The sequence below is a fragment of the Osmerus eperlanus genome, chromosome 8 (assembly GCF_963692335.1).
Source record: "Osmerus eperlanus chromosome 8, fOsmEpe2.1, whole genome shotgun sequence".
In the NCBI taxonomy this organism is placed as follows: Eukaryota; Metazoa; Chordata; class Actinopteri; order Osmeriformes; family Osmeridae; genus Osmerus; species Osmerus eperlanus.
Genome location: NC_085025.1, coordinates 18,528,497 through 18,551,686, shown reverse-complemented (window position 1 = coordinate 18,551,686; position 23,190 = coordinate 18,528,497). Strand labels below are relative to the sequence as shown.

The window sequence follows — 23,190 nt, the reverse complement described above, 5'->3', positions numbered from 1 at the left end:
AAACTGCACCAGATGTTAGAGTGTAGGATGTGTAGTTCACTGTGTGTGCGTCCTACTTAAATTGTCTATTATGACTCTGCTAGATCATGTTTTATTTAGTTTGGAACACTATAATTATTTGTATTTTCTTTAGATAGATTTGCATGTATTACATTTATGGGGTTGGTTGATCTTTCTCTTTTCTAGCTCCCCATTGTGGTAGAAAACCTCCCTTTGTGCTTCTGTTAGCCATTGCTTTAACTATCTTAAATACCTTTCTCTAGTCTCTGAGCCGTGGTTGTTTACGACATCATTCATATTCCTTGGCTTTGCTAATGTGCTTTTTCAACAAAGTAATTGCTGTAATCATTTAGATGACATTGTAGGTTTGATCTGTAGCCAGATTAACACTGAGAAATGTGTATAAACGGTGTAGGTACTGTGGTGATATTGTAACTGATAGTTGTATGTCTTTTCTAGTGGGTGGGAAGTCGTGGCTGGAGGATGAGTGTGAGGACATCAAAACACCCCAATGTCCTGTTGGGTAATACTCATTCACCTCAACACCCCAATGTACTGTTGAGTAATACTCATTCACCTCAACACCCCAATGTACTGTTGGGTAATACTCACTCACTTCAACACCCCAATGTCCTGTTGGGTAATACTCATTCACCTCAATACCCTTATGTCCTGTTGGGTAATACTGGGTAATACACCACAATATCTGGAGAGCAGTTCACAGGGATCGCAGGGTCTTTTAACCGCTCACTGTTTTTAAATGTTGAAACAGAGTAATAGATTCTTGAAATGAATGTAGTACAATGAAGCTGAAGCTGTATTTGCATGTGAAAGTACTCGAAAAACACAATTAAGATATCAGCGTTGTCTTTTATGACTGGACTGATTGACTGTAGACACCAAAGAGAACATCAGTGTCTTCATGGAAACATACACGTTTGACTCCCTGAGTGTGTCTGCACTACTGGAAGGGTGTGACCCTAGATTCATTAGACTACGGAAAACTAAACTAAGAGTTTATTTTAAGGACAGTTTAAGTTTTTTCCAAACAAATTAATTAACTGTTTACTTTTTCTACAATGTGAGTCAACCACACAAGGTTTCTTTTGGATGTAATTTTTTGTGAGTGGTTAGTCTTTCTAACACAGGAATGTCCTCTCACACAAACGTCTTCACACTAATCAATACCTTCTGTTTTAATACTGCTGTTACTCAACTACGGAGAGACTAAAATAACTCCCATATCTGGCCTGGCTGCAGCTCTTTTTTCTGTAGGAGTAAGAATAGTGACTTGCAACCTATCTGAAATGGGGAATAAATGTGGCTTTAGAAAGTAGCTTTTCTATTCCAGAAAAAAGGCATGGGGAAAACTTTTTTATTTTGAGCGGGATGGAGGAAACTCTGTCACGACAATGGATCCAGATTCTCCATTTGGCACCGCCTGTTCAATCAAGTCAATGGAGCTCTACCGTACTTTTTACAACAAGGCACTGTCATGCAGAATCAACTTGTGTAGACTCTAGTCTATAGTTAGACACAACTCAAATCTCCCCATTTTCCCAAAAGGGTTGATAAATGCTCTCTCTTTGTTTATTCTTCAGTTTCTCCAAACCCCCTCTCATCTTGGTGTCTATGGATGGGTTCCGAGCAGGGTACTTGAAGGCTTACGGCAGCCTCCTTCCTGTCATCAGCAAGTTACGTAAGTTACAGTACTTAGCACATCATTGCTCGACAAACACTGTTTATGTGGTGGCAACAAGCCACAGGACAGTTGTCTGAGCTAGTTCTGACCAAACCTCCCTGTATTCCAGGCAACTGCGGGACATCTACCCCACACATGAGACCTGCCTACCCGACCAAAACCTTTCCTAATCATTACACCATCGTGACTGTGAGTCAGTCATTCATCTCAATTTAGTCTCCCCAGTCCCCCAGAGTTAAATACACATTCCCTTGTTTGTTTACTCAGACTTCCATTAGGTAAACCTCAGTGAAGGCCGTACTCTTGTTTTGGCAATCTGACAATGAGATCCTTTCAAACAGGTACAAACAAAAGGGTAGAATAATAACAACAAAACTGTGTGTGTGATGATGGATTACATGTGCGTCCAAGGACAGACAGCTGGTAAGACATCTTTACCAGTTTAACTCTACCGTTTTAATTAGCAACCACCCTCCTCCTTCAGCACAGGGTGGGTGAACCTGTGGTTTTCTATCTGGGAGGAAGCCTGGGAGACACTGAAGATTAGATAGAGAGAGAGATAACCCAAGTTAGCCCTTCAGCTGCAAGCACCGCCATATGTGTTCCACACTCAGCTTGGGTGTGTGTAATTGTGTGTGTGTATATTTGTGTGTGTGTGTGTGTGTGTGTATATTTGTGTTTGTGTATTTGTGTGTGTGTATGTGTGTCATCTCCTCTCTGCAGGGCCTTTATCCTGAGTCTCATGGAATTGTGGACAACAAAATGTACGATGTGACTCTGAATGCCAGCTTCAGTCTAAGAGCTGCAGAGAAGTTCAATGCCAAATGGTACCAAGGCGAGCCGGTGAGAGCTTGTGTTCTTGAAATTCTGTTGGGTATTGCCGTTCTTTAGACAATTCCTTAAACAATGATATAGAAAAAAGATTGATGGTTTGTTATTCTCTTTTTGTTGTTACTGTCGTTTCCCAGATCGATACTATAAACATTGAGGCTCAGGGGAACAGAAACATGATAGAGCACGCCTCTGAACATTTCGTTTGGTCTTACTCTAAAATTCCCCTAAACTCTTGTACAAGTATCATTGAAAAACATCCCAGAACTGGAAGTAATACACAATATCTTAGGGCAGAACTGTTAAGATATATGGATTGGGTGGGAACAGAAGTTATCGTGCTTTAATTATTTTACTGTCATTTGCCCTCCACAAACTCCACAAGGGGCTGTTCTGTTGACAGCAGTCAGTTGAATCTCAGTGAGATTGGGGAGGCAGGGTTTCAGTCCCACATAAGAGGCCTCTTGAAATAAATATAAGTTCTGCCTCCGCAAAATGACAGGCTGCACGAGCTGTGGGCTTCCCTCGTTTGGATTCTCTCTCTATGAAGTTTGAGACTCTCTTTGCATGCCATCCTCCAGCTCAGTGTCATACAAACCCCCGCCCAGACCCCCCACCCAACCTCAAACGCCTCCCCTCCCCCTTCACACTCAACGTGGCCTATGTCCAGAAGCAGCCTGAGTCTGATTCAGAAAGACAACTACATGTCCCATGACCACTTATTGGGATTGATGGTGAAAGCATCTAATGTTACTCTGAGCGCAGATCTGGTTGACTGCCATGTACAACAACCTGAAATCAGCCACTTTCTTCTGGCCTGGATCGGATGTAGACATCAAAGGAAGATTCCCAGATTACTACAAAAAGTATGACAGGTAAGGAATGAATAGACTATTAACTTGTTTATAGTTCATATGGAATGTTTATATATGTGTATACTTATATACACATATATAAATACTTTTTTGTCAATGTATTTTTTTTAATAGAAACTGTTTTTATATTGATTGTAATTTCTCTGGAGAATAAATACATTTTGTTTTTATTCAGAGTTATTCCATTTGAGAAGAGAATCACAACCTTATTTGAATGGCTGAGTTTGACTGAGGGGAAAAGGTAGACTTTCTCCTGACAGACATTGCACATCCTCCTTATGCATGCCGTCTGTCCTTCTAACCTCTGGGCTGTTTGTGATGGCAGGCCTGATTTCTACACTTTGTACTTAGAAGAGCCGGACTCTTCAGGTCATCGCTATGGGCCGATGAGCAGCCAGGTCAGACCATCTGTAACCAGTGAACAGCTGAATATGCTGTACTGAATAACTGGCAACAAGCAGACAAAACATAGACAGAAACTGCAAAGTTAACACTTATACAGTAACACATATTTATGTACATAAATGTATATTTCATACAGTACAGTAACACATATCCATATACAGTATAAAATCCATATTTGAAATGGGTGACATGCCTTAAAAAAACAACAACAAAAAAACACGATTACCCGTAATCCTAATAAAATCCCAATGGAGTTGTAGTCAGGCCCATGCTGGGTGATGGGTGTAAGTGAGCGTGTGTGTGCAGGTGATCGAGGCTCTGCTGAAGGTGGACAGGCTGCTGGGGCTGCTGATGGACGGGCTCAAACAGAGAAACCTGCACCTCTGTGTCAACATCATCCTGCTGTCTGACCACGGTGAGGACTAGCTACACACACTGTGTCCTACTTCGGATTCCTCAATATTTTTGGTACATTTACATTTATTCATTTAGCAGACGCTTTTATCCAAAGCGACTTCCAAGAGAGAGCTTTACAAAGTGCATAGGTCACTGATCATAACAACAAGAACATTGCGAGTAGCCAAAACATGAAGCACACATTGTGAACAACCAAAGTAAGTGCCAAAGGGAAGAACCATAAGAGCATGTAGTTAAACAAGTTACAATTAAACAACATGAACCGCTATAAGTGCAAGTGTACCTGTGGAAAAAGCAAGCAACAATAATAAAAACAATATATCACAGCGAGTACAAAAATTTAAATCAGTTACCACTAACCACAAGAGCAACAAGTCTCTAAGCAAGAGTCATTGTGATCCTTGAGGAAACTAACATCGGGTCAAGAGAACCATTTCTAAGTACCGTTGTACTCCCGGAACAAGTGCGTCTTGAGCCTTTTCTTGAAGGTGGAGAGACAGTCAGTGTCTCTGATGGAGGTGGGGAGTTGATTCCACCACTGGGGGGCCAGTGGTAACAAAAAAACATTACATACTTGGTCTTTGTGGTATACATTATGTATGAAAAATGGCAACCGTATTTTAAGCACAGCAATACAGCCCTAAGCAACGTATCCTTTGCCCTACATGACAACACTAACAACATTAAGTGGGCAGCCTGAATTGTATTTTGCTGCTCTGATACATAATTAAATAACTCATGCTGCAAAACTCAGTTAGTTTGAAGGGGTCCATTTGTTTGAATTGTACTGTTGTATTGTTGCATTGTTACACTATGTGCCCTCACTTCCATCAGCCCTCCTTTGTGGGGGATGTGCAGAAGCTACAGTGACTGTCGGCCCCACTGTTTGTCTTGGTTGAGCCATAGTATAAGTTATGTATAAGTAGAAGTTATTATATGTTTGTCTTAACAGCCTAATGGGAGAGCAGTTCACCACAGTGAAAGTAAATGTAGTGGGAGTCAGGTGGCTGAGCGGTTAGGGAAGCGGGCTTGTAATCAGAAGGTTGCCAGTTCGATTCCCGGCCGTGCCAGATGACGTTGGGCACTTCACCCTACTTGGCTCGGGGGAATGTTCCTGTACTTACTGTAAGTCGCTCTGGATAAGAGCGTCTGCTAAATGACTAAATGTAAATGCTTTTAACATCTGCACTGCATGTGTGTCTAATGATTAGACACACTTGTGATTAGAAATGTTTAGCATCCGGGAATTTAGACAAATGTGGTTCAGGCCACCACTTAACAGGCTTTGGAATAAGCTCTGCATCAGGCTGTTGATCAAAAATGTTTTTAATCTAGTGAAATTAGTTTATAGTTTGTGAATGGTGATGGAATGGAATGGTCATGGAACTGCATGTACAGGATAGTTGATGCATATGGATAAGTAAGTAAGTATGCTGTGGCCATTGAATTATGTCAGTTGGGTTCTTTATTTCTGCATTTTATCTATGAATTCTGGTTTATTAATGAACATTTACGGAATTGTGCAATGATGAGCAAACAGATCATAGTTTATCTGGCAATAGTAGTCAGGATTTGATATTTGACAAACTGTAAAAAGTAAATATGGATATAATTAACTTTTTTCTACAAGCTCTCTTACTGTTGGTGAGAATGATTGTAAAATCTGTTTTGTGCAATTTGAAGTGTCAGCAGTAACAGTGACTGTGTTTCCTGTGAGCGCAGGAATGGAAGAGGCTTCCTGTCAGAAGGCCGCCTACGTCTCATCTTACCAAGAAAACATCCAGGACTTCACCGTCATCCAGGGCCCCGCGGCCAGAATCAGACCTGTGCGTCTGCCCGAAGACTTCTTCTCCTGTAAGATAACCGCGTAATTTCCTGTCCCCTTCTCCATCCACTTCCTGCCATGAGCACATCCCTGTCCTTCACTTGAATTCTCAGTGTCTGACATTTTTGCTTTGTCTCTGTGTCCCTCCTGCAGTTGACTATGAGGGGCTGGTGAAGAACATATCGGTATGCGAGGCATTTTTCTCCAGTGCTCCGCTTAACATGTAGTATACAGACGATGAATGAGAGAATTATCCACTTGGCTGACCAGATGTCAAACAAAGCACCACCCCCCAATCACCCTTCCCACACTCTTTCCTCCACACAACTGTCTACATCCCTCCCTGTCTGTCTGTCTTTCAGTGCAAGACCCCAGACCAGCCCATGAGGCCCTTCCTGAAGGAGCACCTACCAAAACGGATGCACTTTGCCAACAACGTGCGGATTGAAAGGGCCCATCTCTACATGAAGCCTGCCTGGCAGGCAGCACTGTAAGACACCCTCACATAACCCTACTGCTGACACATACTGGCATAGTAATGGCCATCGATGTACTGGAAAGCCTGTTTATTTAGAGAATGTGATCACATTTAAATTGGTTTGTTAAGCCTGATGTGTTTATTGTTTTACAATAATTTAACTATTATAAACTATTACAGCAGTAGTGATTTTGGACCTGTACAAAAAACTAACATGTAATACATTTTAATAAATAAGTACAGTACAATGTATCATCTCTAAACTTAACTTGAACCTTAAATATACAAGTATCCCCAACCCGTCCTTGGGATTGAGCAGTAATATTAGAAATACTAAAATACAGAATACTGAGGTATCTACAGTGGAAACTACTTGTGTGTGTGTAAATGTGCACGTGTGAGTGTATAGACTTTGATATTATTGTTTTTCTCTCTTCTCTTCCACAGTCAGCCTAAGGAAATCAAGTACTGCACTGGTGGATTCCATGGCTCGGATAACGTTTTCAAAAACATGCAGGTTAGTGTCCAGTCTGTCAACTGATACCCTGTATGACACCATACAGTTGTATGCCAAAAATACACACCCCAGTAAACACAAGGGAAGAAAAAACATCAGATTGGCTTCACCAGCCTAAGCAGCAGTCACACACAGTGAATTACATACAGTACTGTAGCACATTTTTACAGTCCTATCTAAGTATTTTCTTGTCATCTGAGGGTTTAGGTTGGTTATTGTTGGGCAACAGTGAAGCATTTATTGACATTGTAAAAATGGCTAAACCAATACAGTTTCATTTTATTGGATTTGTGTAATGTAATGTAATGCATTCCACAACCCATAATAAGTTTTTGGGTTGTGGTGGGCTATAGGAGAACAATAGTTGCCATGGTTCCTAACAATCATCCCCTCAAGCCCAGACTCAACCTCTGAGCTTGAGGAAGAGTTAAAATTCTCAGACTAAAGGCAGACTAAATCTCTCAAATGGAAACGAAGCAGGCTGAAATACCAGCAGCTTTTCAGTACAGCCTTTGGATATCTGCTGTTTGTGCTGTTTTCCTAGATGGGCCATGGTGTACTTGACAGTACTTTTTACTGCCATCTACATGTTGGTCTTTGTGGTAGTTTAGATTGTGGTTTGCTTTGGTATAATTATCCATGGAATTTACTCACTTCTTAAAAAAAAACAGGTGCATGAAAGTTTATATTGAAACGTTGTTTTCTTAAGTGTCTTTGCAGACAGCGAGGGACTTTTTTAGACAGCACAGCAGACAGTTACCTTACTATCTTACGTAATAGCAGCCCATTTTCGAAATCAGATCTTATAATTATTTTGGTGTCTGTTGGCTGACTATATTGCACCTGCATGTATGGCGGTTAAATTCATTCCAAAACACTTCCATGCTGTTTACTTTGTTATGCTACTGATAAAGAAGTATGTACACAAGGCCCATTTCTAGGTTTAAATTATACTGTTTGGGTGGGGATTCAGGTAAAAGCCAGAGGTTCTGAAGGTGGTCCTCTGTTCTCCTCAATTATGCACATTATAATAACAAGATCCTGTTGCAATGTAAAAACAGTCTGTGTTGTATCATGTTCAATCATGTGTAATGATTAATGTAATACTGTGTTTCTCTCAGAATATTAAATGTGTCTTTTTCAGACTATTTTCATGGGTTATGGCCCAGGGCTGAAGTACAAAACCTTTGTTCCACCTTTCGAAAATATAGAAGTTTACAACCTTCTGTGCGGTAAGACCTCTGTTCACAAACATGCATCTGTTTGCTGAGGGAAGTGAATCTGAAACTTTCATTTCTGTAATATTGTGATAGGACTTTTAGGGGATTTAGCTGTGCAGACCAGGGCTGAAGCATATCACAGTCCTGCACCCAAACACCCCGAACATCTACACTGGAGCAATATCTGATATCTGAAATCTCCATATTCATTGTCAGATTTGTTAGGCATCCCTCCTGCCCCCAACAACGGGACTCATGGCAGTCTCAACCACCTCCTCCGAAACCCCACTTTCCTGCCTGTCTACCCTGCTGAACTTTCCCATGACTCACCTTGTGAGGGCAGAAGCCTCGCCCCCACAGACAACCTGGGCTGCTCCTGCAGCTCCCGCACCAAGCTACAGGTACGACCAGTACCCACAATGTCTGTACAGTGTCTGTAAAAAGTACTCACCCCCATGGACTTTTTCATGTTTTGTTTTATAGAATTAAATCACAGTGGATTTAATAAAGCTTTTTTGACCCTGATCAACAACAAATCTTGTCCCAAGTCACAGTTCTCTTGCAAGACTGTAGCAGGTTGACCTCCTGGATTTCTGTGTACTTTGTTGAATTAATTTTATTCTCTACCTTCACAAGCCTTCCAAGCCCTGCTGCAGAGAAGTATCCCCTCTGCATGATGCTGTCACCATCAAGCTTCTCTGCTTCTACGCCAAACATAACGTTTAGTGTTAAGACCAAAAAGCTAAACTTTGGTCTCATCAAACCATAGAACCCTCTTCCACTTTGTTTCAGTCTTCCACATGTCTTTTGGCAAACACGAGCCGAGATGTCAAAAGTGGCTTTATCTTTGCCACTCTCGTATAAAGCTGAAACTGGTGAAACACCAGGGAAACTGTTGTAGTATCCACAGACCCTCTCTTCTCAGCCATGGAAGCCTTTAACTCCTTCAGAGGTGCCATAGGCCTCTTGGTGACCTCCTAGACTAATGCCCTTGTCACACAAACCCTCAAATTTTCCTAAATTTAAAGCTACTCTTCCATTTATAATTGACGTTATCATTTTAGAATTGACTTCACTGCATCCCAAGGGATATTCGGTGCGGTGGAAATATTATTGTATTCTATCCCTGAGGGGGTGAATACTTATACAAAAAATTATTTCGTGTTTTACATTTCAGATCAAATCCAGATTGGTTTTCAATTTGACATTAGTCATTTTCTGTTGATCAGTATTGTGATTCAATGTTTTAAACCAACAAAACATGAAAAAGTCCATGGGGGTGGGTGAATACTTTTTACAAGCACTGTATACCAGGGCTGTCCAACCCTGTATCTGGAGACTATTTCATCCTCCAGGTTTTTGCTCCAAACCTGATTTAACACACCTGATTTGATGTGCTGGTTACTTGTAGCTTTACCAGTTATACAGTTTTTCACAATTGCTAAAACGCATTTCTTGAAACAGTCACCCATTTTCTCAAAACTGTAAACACAAAACCTCATCTTCAAACATTATTTACAAAACCTCTGAATCCTCTTGCAAAATGAAACTTTCGCCTCAAAACAGTTTTACCTGTGCTCAAAATCAAACTTTCGCCTCAAAACAGATTTACCTGTGCTCAAAATCAAACACTGCTCTCAAATCATAAACAAAGTGATCAAAATGATATACACTATCAAGCAGTCTGTAAACAATACACCAAAAAATTGAAAACACATTGTTCAAAACATATAGTTCTCAAGGAGAACTATATGGATACAAATTTTTACGTAATCTCAAAACAAATTTCATATTTATCCGTCATTGTCTTTTGGTGAACGAAAACATGTTCTATAATTGTAGCTCAAAATGTATCAGAAATTACTACTCTGCTTTGCTCTTTGCAAATGTTCTTGTTCTTTCTCCACCTTGTACCCCTATACAGTACTGTACCCTGCATCTCACTACTCACAACTCACTCTTGTTCTTTGTTGATATGAACCTGCAACCAGTCTAAATCTATTGAGGAGTCAGTACTGTTACTGTAACAAATGGAAAGTACAATGTTCAGGGCCATACAATTTGTTCATTGTACAGTATACAGCCTACAATGCACTGTAGGCTACTACAGTATACAATACTAAAAGGGACAAAAATCAAAGGAGTAAACATGTGATCAATGTGCTTCTTCTTGTCTTTGGGCTGGGTCAGGCCAGAGCACTTAGTCAACATCACAAGCAATATTTTCCCACCTTCAACAACCTGTTTGCTCTCTGAACTGTCTTATATTGGTTGTGTCACATCATTTGAAACAAGTGAAATCAATTTTGAGTGGTTGTGTTTAGTCAATGACATGTTTTCTCTATTTGTATTTGATTGTTGCTATTTGTGTTTACCAGTATGGATGACATGTGCATTAGAGTGCAGACTGTTTTAAGAATGATAATGTGTTTAGAGTATTGCTGAAAAGTCTAAGTGACATCTGCAAATTGTGTTTTACAATGTGAAATGGTTTAAGGTATTGACAACAGACTGCACAATTAGCTACATGAGTTCAGGCAACTGAGAACTTTGTTCAGCCAATGGGTTTTAGTGTTTTAGCAATTGAGAAAAACTGTAAATGTGACACAATCTGGTGAAAAGGGGTCGTTGTTGGCGTTCCGTATTTTCCACTAGAAGCTGTTTTTTAGGATTCCTCCGTCAGGAGGAACCGTATTGTAATTGTTGGTATTACAGTTTTTCTCAATTGCTAAAACATCTCACTTAGACTGTTCAGCAAAACTCTAAACAGATTCTCATTTTTAAAACACATTCTGCACTCTAATGCACGTCATCCATACTGGTAAACACAAATTGCAACAATCAAATACAAATAGAGAAAACATGTCATTGACTAAACGCAACCACTCAAAATTGATTTCACTTGTTTCAAATGATGTGACACAACCAATATAAGCCAGTTCAAAGAGCAAACAGGTTGTTGAAGGTGGGAAAATAGTGCTTGTGATGTCCACAAAGTGCTCTGGCCTAACCCAGCCCAAAGACAAGAAGAAGCACATTGATCACGTGTTTACTCCTTTGATTTTTGTCCCTTTCAGTATTGTATACTGTAGTACAGTGCATTGTAGGCTGTATACTGTACAATGAACAAATTGTATGGCCCTGAACGTTGTGCTTTCCATTTGTTACAGTAACAGTACTGACTGCTCAACAGATTTTGACTGGTTGCAAGTTCATATCAACAAAGAACAAGAGTGAGTTGTGAGTAGTGAGATGCAGGGTACAGTACTGTATAGGGGTACAAGGAGGAGAAAGAACAAAACAATTGCAAAGAGCAAAGCAGAGTAGTAATTTCTGATAAATTTTGAGCTACTATGATAGAACATGTTTTTGTTCATCAAAAGACAATGACGGATAAATATGAAATTTGTTTCGAGATTAAGTAAAAATGTACTTCTCCCTGAGAACTATGTTTTGAACAATGTGTTTTCTATTTTTTGGTGTATTGTTTACTGACTGCTTGATAGTGTATATAATTTTGATCACTTTGTTTATGATTTGAGAGCAGTGTTTGATTTTGAGCATAGGTAAATCTGTTTTGAGGCAAAAGTTTCATTTTGCAAGAGGATTCAGTGGTTTTGTAAATACTGCTTGAAGATGAGATTTTGTGTTTACAGTTTTGAGAAAATGGGTGACTGTTTCAAGAAATGTGTTTTAGCAATTGTGAAAAACTGTATTATTATTAGGGTTCCTCCGGCAGGAGGAAACCTATTATTTTTGTTAGTTTTATTATTACTATTATTATTAATCTTCTTCTCCTTGCGCCACAATAACTCAACATGTTATTGGTCACACATTTTCTAATTTGGCACATTGATACTACATCCGAGTGGGTACACACCAAATATGAGACACCTTCGACTGTAGGGGGTGCCACAGGCCACGCCCTAAAGTCAGATTTGTGATTGCATTTCCACCCCATAGCTCAAATTCTTCTGAAACTTGGTGTACATGCCTTATTTCTCATGGGGAACAAAAAAGCCTCAAGGACCCATAAGGTCCGCCATGATGGATTTTCCTGTACAGTGATAATTTGGGAAAAACTTCAAAATCGATCTCCTCTTAAAAAAAAAGCTAAAATTGACTTGAAATTGTACAGATATGTATCATTGATGTATTTAAAAATGTTACTTAAGACAGTTGAATCAAATGGCTGAAAAGGGGTGTATTTATGTAACTGTCCACATTGCCTCAATATGTTTGTGTCACTAAATCAAATGTCATTTTGAATCAAACCTATCAAACCTAATAGGCTTTAAGGTGACACCCCCCTGAAGTACACTGCAAAGTTTAACCTTGATATGTGAAAATATGACTGAATTACAGCTGTTTGAGCTTGGACCAAATCTGACAATGTCTGCCTTAGGAGAAACATCTTATTTTATTATCCAGTTACTGAACATAGTAAAGTCCAGGTCTGTGAATGGCTTAATAGGCTGAGATGTTGTGCTGGTAAGTGAAGGGTTCTAGGTTCAAAACCAGAGGCATTGTTTTATGTTTTTTTTTCTTCTTCTGACAGAACGGTTTCTAGTCTTCCGGTCAAATCCTCTGGTTGTAAAACATAGCAATGCGTGTTTATTTGAGCCCATCACAACACTCCGATCATCTGTTTAGCGAGACTGTGTAAACCACTGCATAACAAGCCAGGTTCACCACAGTAGCTAGCTACTTGAAGTCTACGCATGGTAGTGTCAGATTCACAACCGAGTCAGCTATAATGAAGTATATTGATTGTTCAGGTGGATCCCTTTCCTGTTGCGCAAATTCATTTCAGTAACCTAAGCCAGGACACATCGCCACTGATGCTAGGCATGATTTGAAATTCCCTTCCATGACAAGTTATGGCACCCCAAACAACCTTTTAAAAAACTATGAGTAAGCTATTCTTTACAGCAGCAACCCAGTCATCCCATTGTCCCGTTTTTATGTCCCATATATAAATAAAACTAAATTACAGCTGTTTGAACTTTAACCAAATCTGACAATGCGTGCCATTGGAGAAATGTCTTATTTTCTGATACAAAAATGGAACAATTAAATGTCAAGTCTGTGAATGGCTTAGTAGGATGAGATGCAGTGCTGATGGGTGAAGGGTGGTGGGTTCTAATCCAGTCAGAGGTATAAACTTTTAATTTTATTCTGACAGAAATTACAATTTCAAGTCTTCTAGTTAATCCCAGTGTATTATGTCAATTTTACAACATTTTGCCATTTTGAAGGAGGAATCCGCCATTGCTGCTTGCAGCTATATTTAGGTTCCTCCGGTAGGAGAGAACCTATTGTTATTGTTGGTATTCTTATTAGGTTCCTCCGGTAGGAGGGAACCTATTGTTATTGTTGGTATTCTTATTATTAGGTTCCTCCGGTAGGAGGGAACCTAGTGTTATTGTTGGTATTCTTCTTATTATTATTTTTCTTCTCCTTGCGCCCCAATATCTCAAAAAGTCCCTAGTCATAAATGTTCTAATTTGGCACATTGATACTACATCCAAGTGGGTACCCCCACACCAAATATGGGCCACATCGGACCATAGGGGGCGCCACAGGCCACGCCCAAAAGTCCGATTTTCAAAGTGATGGCATTTCCACCCCATTGCTCCAATTTTTCTGAAACTTGGTGTGCATGCCTCATTTTTCATGAGGAACAAAAAAGCCTCAAGGACCCATAAGGTCCGCCATGATGGATTTTCCTGTACTGTGATAATTTGGGAAAATCTTCAAAATTCCTCTTCTCTTGAACCAAAGGTGAAATTGACTTGAAATTTGGTACAGATATGTATCATTGACGTATTTAAAAACGTTACTTAAGGCAATTGAATCAAGTACAAAATGGCTGAAATGGGTGTATTTATGTAAATGTACACATTGCCTCAATATGTTTGTGTCACTAAATCAAATGTATTTTTGAAGGATGGTTCAAACTTAATAAGCTTTAAGGTGAGATGCCCCTGAAGTACCATGCAAAGTTTCACTTTGATATGTCGAAATATGACTGAATTACAGATGTTTGAATTTCGACCAAATCTGACAATGCTCGCCATTGGAGAAACAGCTTTTTTTATTATCCAGTTTTGTGTAATCCCTGTCTGGGAATGTCTCAATTGGCTGAGATGTTGTGCTGGTAAGCAAAGGGTTGTAGGTTCAAAACCAGTCAGAGGCATAGTTTTTAATTTTTTATTCTGGCAAAACGGTTTCTAGTCTCCCGATAAATCCTCCGGTTGTAAAACATAGCAATGCGTGTTTATTTGAGCCCATCACAACACTCCGATCATCTGTTTAGCGAGACTGTGTAAACCACTGCAAAACAAGCCAGGTTCACCACAGTAGCTAGCTACTTGTAGTCTACGCATGGTAGAGATAACTCTAATGGTTATCTCTAATGAAGTAAATTAATTGTTCAGGTGGATCCCTTGCCTGTTGCACAAATTCATTTCAGTAACCTGAGCCAGGACACATCCCCACTGATGCTAGGCATGATTTGAAATTTGACAAGTTATGGCACTCCTAACAACCTTTTTAAAAAAACTATGAGTAAGTTATTCTTTACAGCAGCAACCCAGTCATTCTGTTGTCCCGTTTTTATAGGAAATGTACAAGCAGTTTCAACTTTGGACGAATCTTACAATGCTTACCACAGGAGAAACAGCTTATTTTTTTATACAGTAACTGAACATGACAATATTCAGCACTGAGAATATCTCAATGGGCTGGGATGGTGACCTGTAAAGTATAAGGTCGTAGGTTGGAATCCAGCCATAGTCTGTTGGCCTGTCATAATTTTGATTATCTGTTCAGTTCAACAGGATGACATCATTCTGAAGTACCACAAACAATTTCACCTTGGTATGTGAAAATATGATTGAATTAGAGCAGTTTCAACGTTGGCTGAATCTAACAACGCTTACCACAGGAGAAACAGCTTACTTTTTTATACAGTAACTGAACATGATAATATTCAACACTGAGAATAGCTCAATGGGCTGGGATGGTGATCTGTAAAGTATAAGGTAGTAGGTTGGAATCCAGCCATTATCTTTTGGCCTGTCATAATTTTGATTATCTGTTTAGCTAAACAGGATGACATCATTCTGAAATACCATGCACAATTTCATGCAATTTCACCTTGAAATGTCAACGGTTTCTTAACCTTTGTCCCAATGTTGACCAAAGCTAATACTCTGCCCTTTCTATTCAAAGAAACAGTTCTATATCTCAACAGTTGGTGTGTAGCAGAGAGGATAGAGAGACTGCTTTGTAACCTTATGCTCATGAGTTCAAATCCCCATTCAGCCTGTTGTTGGCCAAACATGAAGTAGTTTTGCTCTCTTGTTTTCCAACTCTCGATCTTCGATAGTGTACATGTTTATAATATTTTGCCATTTTGCGGAGGAACCCACATCGCTGCTTGCAGCTATATTTATTATTATTTTTCTTCTCCTTGCGCCCCAATATCTCAAAAAGTCCCTAGTCATAAATTTTGTAATTTGGCACATTGATACTACATCCAAGTGGGTAGCCCCTCACCAAATATGGGCCACATCGGACCATAGAGGGCGCCACAGGCCACGCCCAAAAGTCCGATTTTCAAAGTGATGGCATTTCCACCCCATTGCTCCAATTCTTCTGAAACTTGGTGTGCATGCCTCATTTTTCATGAGGAACAAAAAAGCCTCAAGGACCCATAAGGTCCGCCATGATGGATTTTCCTGTACTGTGATAATTTGGGAAATCCTCAAAATTCTTCTTCTCTTGAACCAAAGGTGAAATTGACTTGAAATTGGGTACAGATATGTATCATTGACGTATTTAAAAACGTTTTTAAGGCAATTGAATCAAGTACAAAATGGCTGAAATGGGTGTATTTATGTAAATGTCCACATTGCCTCAATATGTTTGTGTCACTAAATCAAATGTATTTTTGAAGGATGGTTCAAACCTAATAAGCTTTAAGGTGACATGCCTCTGAAGTACCATGCAAAGTTTCACCTTGATATGTCGAAATATGACTGAATTACAGCTGTTTGAACTTCGACCAAATCTGACAATGCTCGCCATTGGAGAAACAGCTTTTTTTATTATCCAGTTTTGTGTAATCCCTGTCTGGGAATGTCTCAATTGGCTGAGATGTTGTGCTGGTAAGCAAAGGGTTGTAGGTTCAAAACCAGTCAGAGGCATAGTTTTTAATTTTTTATTCTGACAAAACGGTTTCTAGTCTTCCGATCAATCCTCCGGTTGTAAAAACATAGCAATGCGTGTTTATTTGAGCCCATCACAACACTCTGATCATCTGTTTAGCGAGACTGTGTAAACCACTGCAAAACAAGCCAGGTTCACCACAGTAGCTAACTACTTGTAGTCTACGCATGGTAGAGATAACCCTAATGAAGTAAATTGATTGTTCAGGTGGATCCCTTGCCTGTTGCACAAATTCATTTCAGTAACCTAAGCCAGGACACATTCCCACTAATGCTAGGCATGATTTAAAATTCCCTTTTTAGTTATGGCACTCCAAACAACCTGTTTAAAAAAACGATGAGAAAGTTATTCTTTACAGCAGCAACCAGTCATCCCGTTGTCCCGTTTTTATTGGAAATGTACAAGCAGTTTCAACTTAGGCTGAATCTAACAACGCTTACCACAGGAGAAACAGCTTACTTTTTTATACAGTAACTGAACATGACAATATTCAACACTGAGAATAGCTCAATGGGCTGGGATGTTGACCTGTAAAGTATAAGGTCGTAGGTTGGAATCCAGCCATAGTCGTTTGGCCTGTCATAAATTTGATTATCTGTTTAGTTCAACAGGATGACATCTTTCTGAAGTACCACAAACAATTTCACCTTGGTATGTCAAAATATGATTGAATTAAAGCTGTTTCAACGTTGGCTGAATCTAACAACGCTTACCACAGGAGAAACACCTTACTTTTTTATACAGTAACTGAACATGACAATATTCAACACTGAGAATAGCTCAATGGGCTGGCATGGTGACCTGTAAAGTATAAGGTAGTTGGTTGGATTCCAGCCATTATCTTTTGGCCTGTCATAATTTTGATTATCTGTTTAGTTAAACAGGATGACATCATTCTGAAATACCATGCACAATTTCATGCAATTTCACCTTGAAATGTCAACCGTTTCTTAACTTTTGTCCCAAAGCTGACCAAAGCTAATACTCTGCCCTTTCTCTTCATACAATCTCAACAGTTGGTGTGTAGCAGAGAGGATAGAGAGACTGACTTGTGACCTTATGCTCATGAGTTCAAATCCCCATTCAGCCTGTTGTTGGCCAAACATGAAGTAGTTTTGCTCCCTTGTTGTCCAACTCCCGATCTTATACAGTGTACATGTTTATAATATTTTGCCATTTTGCGGAGGAACCCGCATCGCTGCTTGCAGCTATATTTTTAATTATTATTACAGTGTTCCTTTTCTTGCACATTATAAAAGTTAAAATGTTGAAGAAGTCACTCAATATAATAAACAACATGCTTAGGATCACTAAATAGTTTATTTTTCTTTTTTCATTTTTACCTAAGCTTCCAGTTGAGTTGTGTTGGTGCGTCATGCGTGATGTGATTTGATTTGCAGCAAGGTGCAGCCGGTTTTCCCTATAGGCTACTTTTAGCGCGGATAGGGGTTCAATGGTCCACAAATGATTGCTAGATGGTGCTTCTTGCATGCAGCCAAGGCAAGGTCGGAAACTTTAGATGTTATTATGTAACCCAGTTTATTCATTATTATTATAATATGAGTGAGGTATCTCACTATGGGAAGCGCCCCTGGGCATGCCCAGCCACGGAAGCTCAAACGTTTGTCATTGACAGACAGGTCATGACAGTGACCCCTAGGGTACCACCCCCCTTTAAAAGTCACTGTCAGACCTTCATAAGTCATGAGGGCAATGGGCAGGCCCAGAGGCGCTTCCCATAGTGAGATACCGAGCAAATATTTGAAAAAGAACTGAAGTGGCCTTCGTCAATCTCATCGTGATTCATTTCCATATTGATAGTCTTGGACTATTTCATTAGAACAATTGTTGTTTAGCCCTTCAATCATTTAGCAAAATATGATGTATTATAAAGAATGTCACACATGTTGAGGGTTAGATTGCAGTTGGTCTATAAATGCGTAGCCCGACATTATCAACATTCTATTGTCAGCTGACAATGATCACGTTGTTATCCCGAGTCAAACATACAAACATACAGGGACACCATTAAGATTCAATGGTCTGATGGATCCAGTTATCCTGGCAAAACATTTGCTGTTCATCATTTATAGTCAGGGCATGGTCCAAGTAAGCCTTTCTACTTCTCAAATTTCTCCTGAAATTCCTGAATTTATTACTGTAACTTTGGCACTTCAGGGGCAAAATGTATCAAACTCTGTGTAAATTATCCATAAGTATGCATAGAGAACTGGAAAACTCTGTACGCAATGCTTTTCTCAGATTTATGAACACTGCGTACGCAACCGATATCACACGTTTGTCTTCATAGATTCCACTTAAAGGTGACATGACATGAAAACTTCACTTTAGGAGGTTATTTAACATTAATATGAGTTCCCCTAGCCTGCCTTTGGTCCCCCAGTGGCTAGACTTTTCGATAGGTGTAAACCAAGCCCTGGGTGTTATTCTCCGCCTTTGAGAAAATGAAGGCTCAATTGCTCTGTTTGATAATCTCCTCCTTGTGACGTCACAAGGAGGAATGTTACCTTCCCTCTCTCTGCTTTGCCCACCCAGAGAATCTGGCCCGCCCATAAGAAACTGAGCTACGACCGTGCAAGTGTTTTTATCCTCGAGAGACATAGCTTGCAAACGAACAAAGCATTACATTTGCTCAGTTTGGATGTACAAAAGAAAACAAAAATCTTTTTACAGTTCCTTCATCCGAGCCTCTGAAGACCCAGTATCCTAATTTTATTTTCTCTGTAAATGCGCCTACACAACTTCTGTTGTAGGCGCATTTGTTTTGTATGTCTGCGCCAAACACTTCAGCCACGACTGTTTCCTCAACTTGAGCTAATACAAAACTGGCCTTGCTGAAATTAAATTCTGGATCAGTACGAACTCTCCTTCGTCCAGCTACTAACCTCAGACAAGTAAGTTAACTAATGCTATATCATTTTGTAGCTTTACTGTATATGGTTACCTAGCTTGCTACCCTTAGAATGTGGCTGTAACATTAGCTCTGCAGCTAACAGCTGAGTTACTGTCGCTAATGTAAAGGTAGATAGCATCAAGTATGTGTGTGAATACACATGCTGTAACGTGACTGTTGTACACACTGTTATTTGGATAACCGTTCTGCTGTTGGTGTTATGGCGCGCGCGATATCCGCCTTTCCCCTCATTGAAATGACTGAGTGTGTACCTCTGCAAACCAGGGTTATCAGATGAGAATGGGCAAATTCGAGGCATCTTACAGCAACGGGGCTACAGCCATTGCGATACATCCATTGTAAACATCAGCGCATGGTGCCGCCCCTACGCTCCTCATTAGCATTTAAAGCTACAGACACCAAAACACTACTGCTAGTAGTGGCTGTAATTCTGCACCAAGGCTGAATTTCGGGAAAGAGACTTCTGATACAGTATTAGGGGACCACTAAGGCCTATATAAAAGCATCCAAAAACAGCATCTCATGTCACCTTTATCCTGTGATGTCCGCATGTGACCGAGCTCGTTGTCTACACCCCATCAACTCCCATATTTTACCTTACATGGTTGTTGAAACGCACATATTTTGTCAGGTTTCTCAATAAACTTCTCAATTAATCCATTGTGAACAATAAATCTCTCAAATAATGCCAGAGGTCTGTTCCATAAAGTGAGTTTACCGATTAAGCCAGGCTTATGTCAGTTAGTCAGACTCATTTACATTTAGTCATTTAGCAGCTCTTATCCAGAGCGTCTTACAGTAAGTACAGGGACATTCCCCCGAGGCAAGTAGGGTGAAGTGCCTTGCCCAAGGACACAACGTCATTTGGCACGCCGGGAATCGAACCAGTGACCTTCTGATTACTAGCCCGATTCTCTACCCGCTCAGCCACCTGACTCCCTCATTCGTAGTTCATTCAGTACCATAAAGCCAGTTCTAACTCAGCTACTATGGCAACTTATGCTGCGAAACTAGCCTGGGGCCAGTTGCATAAACTTAGTTTAAGACTAGATTTAGCCTTAGACTGTCTTAAAGGTCCCATGACATGAAAATGTCACTTTAGGAGGTTATTTAACATGAATATGAGTTCCCCTAGTCTGCCTTTGGTCCCCCAGTGGCTAGAAATGTTGATAGGTGTAAACCAAGCCCTAGGTATTCTTCTCCGACTTTGAGAAAATGAAAGCTCTAACGCTCGGTTTTGAAAATCTTCTCCTTATGTTGTCATAAGGAGGAAGGTTACCTCCCCTTTCTCTGGCCCGCCCATGAGAATCTGAGCTACAACCATGCAAGTGCGATATCGGTTTTTCCTCGAGAGACATCATGGCTTGCAAACGAACGAAGCATAACAGTTGCTCAGTGTTTGGATGTAGAAATGAAGGTTGCTGAGCGGTTAGAGAATCGGGCTAGTAATCAGAAGGTCGCTGGTTCGATTCCCGGCGTGCAAAAATGATGTTGTGTCCTTGGGCAAGGCACTTCACCCTACTTGCCTCAGGGGAATGTCCCTGTACTTACTGTAAGTTGCTCTGGATAAGAGCGTCTGCTAAATTACTAAATGTAACCAGATGTTCCTGTAACACAACGGGAAAACGATGATTTACCGTGGGCATTCAACAACAACAAAAAATCACTAGCAGTTCAATATGTAGGGTACATTTATAGAAAAACAACTTAAATACATTAGGCTACAACATTTAGCCTAATGCATTAAACAATGATTAACAATGATTTCAGAATGATACAAACCTACATAGCCTAGCTAAGTCAAACGTAGTTTGTGATTTCAAGTGTTTAGGCAACAGGCATAGGCCTATATCTCTATTGTTAACAGTAGCCTTGTTGCAAAACAAACCTAAATCCATACATCTATCCTCCATTTTCCCGACACAAAAACCATGTTAAAAAGTTAGGCTATTAGATAATGTATTGATTAATACTAGGCTATTTATTTAAAACAATGTCAATTTAGATGTGTTTAGAGGGTGTCTGTTTTTTTAATCAATGACGTAAAGGTCTATAAAAAAAGAACCTCGACCTACACTTGAAAAAAAATCTATATATTTTTTTACCTCGACCTCCGTAGCCTATCGTTCATGTCAATCATGGCGTGTCATTTTATTTTGATTAAGTGGTGGATGAGGGAGCTGACATAGTACACGGCTTAAAGGGAACGTTCTTTCAGGAAGAAGTCACGTGGCCGTGAACATTGCGTTTTGCAGTGGTGGATCGATATGATCAATGTTCTACCTTTTGGGCTGCTTAAGAATAGGGTGCACGTGCAATTATCTTAACTTCTTGAATATGACTTGAATTAGTCGGATTGCGTGAACTAGAATCGTCCTTTATGGAACCGCTTTAGCCCCAACCTACTTGTTAGGTTAATTCAAGTCAGGTTTGGGATTTGGGAAGTCCAGCTTTTTTGAGCGGCCTTTATGGAACAGGCCACAGGAATCTGTGTGTGTGTACAAATTAGAATGGGTTTAGTTTCCCACAATCAGCTCATTTTCTGCATATGTCCTCCTTATAACCCAACGGAGTGCACTGCCGCGATTGACATTTGGATAAGCATTTCAACATAAAATAATTTTTAAAGAATTTGCCGCCAGTTTGGCTTGCTTTCTTCGTGTCCCAGCCCCTTCACTCTGATTGGTCCTCTGGTCTGCAGCGGGTCTGGCCTGACATCTCGAGAACTGGGCACTCTGCAAATTCAATATTTAAGGTGTCCTTTTTATAATCTAAGTGTGCAGTAGGCTACCGTGATTGAACTAATGCGATTAACTGCATTAATTGCATTTGCAATTAAATTAAACTAAGCGTAGTAAGGAAAAAAGGAAAATTATTTGTTGTTATTTAGAAGCTAATTCGCTTTTACAGCCAAACTGCTTTCAAAGGGGCTAGCTAACAGAACAACATTAATAAAGTGGATATACTTTCAGTTTAGATCATTGAATTTTGTTACATAAATGAATGTGTTTACTGATGTCAAACTAAAGCTACTAAGTAGCCTACCGCAATGTGAGTAACAAAGGCATTTGCAATTAAATGAAGCGAATTCGCTTTTACAACCGATAATAAGCTGCTTTAAAAGGGTCTGGCTAGCGAACAGAACAAAAATATAAAGTGGATATAGGCTACTTTCAGTATAGATCAGTGAATTTTGTTACATAAATGAATGTGTTTACTGATGTCAAAACTGCCAGTGTTGCACCACTCCAAGACACTTGGGTGCAGGGCCGGGGTGGGTAATCGGGAGAATCAGGAGAGTTCCCGGTGGGCCGCTTCACTTTTGGGCCGGTGGGCCGCTTCACTTTTGAGGATTTTTTTGTTGTTGACATTTGTCACGTTAGTGTATCGTCTATCTTAGTCTATCTTCTCTTAAAGTAGGCTACACACGTTCCGCATTCTGACACCTCAGCCTCTGCATGGGTTGTACCATTTGAGGCAGTTCTCCCCTCCCAAATAGAGTTGGTTGGGTCCATAGCGCGTCTTTTCCAAAAGGTTTTCTCAGATCGGCTACCGATATCTGGGACGGGCGGCCCTACCGCAACGATACACGTCAGGGAGGATGGATGGGAGCAGGGCCGGAGTGATGGCATCACAAGACAAGGTTTTACCAATTGAAAAAGGTCTGTTTATTTTACATTAAGCTCAAAAAAGTATGTAGCGCTCAAATAATGGCCACAAATTTTCGCTTTGCGCGCGAGCATTAAGTGT

The 23,190-nt window shown here is 40.1% G+C and overlaps 1 protein-coding gene across 1 annotated transcript in view; it reads left to right on the top strand.

The window, feature by feature from the left end:
• Positions 1-23,190, top strand: part of enpp1 (ectonucleotide pyrophosphatase/phosphodiesterase 1) — a 49,447-nt gene that overhangs the window by 4,178 nt on the left and 22,079 nt on the right. Inside the window, exons 5-18 of the mRNA XM_062468318.1 lie at positions 460-523; positions 1,602-1,699; positions 1,812-1,891; positions 2,426-2,545; positions 3,299-3,408; positions 3,584-3,649; positions 3,734-3,806; positions 4,120-4,228; positions 5,953-6,084; positions 6,209-6,240; positions 6,418-6,545; positions 6,981-7,050; positions 8,195-8,282; positions 8,487-8,671. Of these exons, the coding sequence (XP_062324302.1) occupies positions 460-523; positions 1,602-1,699; positions 1,812-1,891; positions 2,426-2,545; positions 3,299-3,408; positions 3,584-3,649; positions 3,734-3,806; positions 4,120-4,228; positions 5,953-6,084; positions 6,209-6,240; positions 6,418-6,545; positions 6,981-7,050; positions 8,195-8,282; positions 8,487-8,671 (1,355 nt within the window). The remainder of the gene's footprint in view (positions 1-459; positions 524-1,601; positions 1,700-1,811; positions 1,892-2,425; positions 2,546-3,298; positions 3,409-3,583; positions 3,650-3,733; positions 3,807-4,119; positions 4,229-5,952; positions 6,085-6,208; positions 6,241-6,417; positions 6,546-6,980; positions 7,051-8,194; positions 8,283-8,486; positions 8,672-23,190) is intronic.